The sequence below is a fragment of the Nanorana parkeri genome, unplaced genomic scaffold (assembly GCF_000935625.1).
Source record: "Nanorana parkeri isolate BGI_ZX_2015 unplaced genomic scaffold, ASM93562v1 scaffold2117, whole genome shotgun sequence".
NCBI classification, from domain to species: domain Eukaryota; kingdom Metazoa; phylum Chordata; class Amphibia; order Anura; family Dicroglossidae; genus Nanorana; species Nanorana parkeri.
This window is the reverse complement of record NW_017308385.1, coordinates 155,107-156,068: the sequence shown is the minus strand read 5'-3', so window position 1 is coordinate 156,068 and position 962 is coordinate 155,107. Positions and strand designations below refer to the sequence as shown.

The following is a 962-nucleotide window of genomic DNA, read 5'->3' as shown; positions in this document are numbered from 1 at the left end:
CACACAGTTTAGAGAGTCACTGATTATTTGATATGCATTTATATGTTATTTTAGTTACTGGAGCCCGCGCCTGGCTTCTTCTAGGACTTGGGATGATCCAGCATTGAGCATTGAGATCCCTCTGCCATAAGTCCTATAAGCCCCACAAGACTCTAAACCTGTCACCTGGGGTTTTGAGTACCTTACCTGAGTGTACACGAGGGGGATACTGATCCAGTCATAGTGGAAGAGCATGCCGCAGTTTCCACGGAAAGCGTTCAACTCCTATAGAAACAGAAGAGATATTCTACATTAAAAGTCATGTGCAGGGCAGCCTGGCACCAGGAGGGGGGGGTGGGGAATACAGTATAGCTCAGTGTAGATTATAGGGCCATGGAGAGGGGCCGGGGGGCGGGGGCTATAACTTAACTTTGAACTGTCCTTCCATCCTTTTGCACCCATGTTATAATCCACATTTTAGGCCTGGAAATTACTTCAAACCCCCCACACATTATACATTTTCTGAAAGCCCCTGGAGAATAAAATGGCGGCAGTTGCACATTTTTATGTTGCGCGATATTATTATTAGACCCCTAGTGTCACTTATTTCCATTACAAAGAAGCTGATTGGGCACGGATCGCACTTGATCAGCTTCTTCTCAAGCTTCCCTAGCCGGAGAATGACAACTGAGGAGCTGAAAGTGGTGCAATCAGCGTCGCTTCCGGTTTTCATTCAGTGGGGAGGAGATCAGGGAATGGCTGCTCGCGTCTCTCTCTCTCTCTCTCTCTCTCTCTCTCTCTCTCCACTTCCCGACGACACCTATGATGCCGGTCCTGGGACTGCAGGAGAGGCAGCATAACCCAGGAAGCAAGGCGGGGGGAGGGGAAGGGGGTCTCTGTTTACCAGACCCCTCACTCTCCACCTCAGCCATTCAAAGAATACATTACATGCTTTTCAGGAAAAAAAAAGGCGTTCTGTGATT

The 962-nt window shown here is 48.4% G+C and overlaps 1 protein-coding gene across 1 annotated transcript in view; it reads right to left on the bottom strand.

Moving 5' to 3' along the window:
- The window catches only part of BEST2 (bestrophin 2), an 8,057-nt gene that overhangs the window by 2,975 nt on the left and 4,120 nt on the right, over positions 1 to 962 (bottom strand). Inside the window, 1 exon segment of the mRNA XM_018572731.1 lies at positions 187 to 286. Within this exon segment, the coding sequence (XP_018428233.1) occupies positions 187 to 286 (100 nt within the window).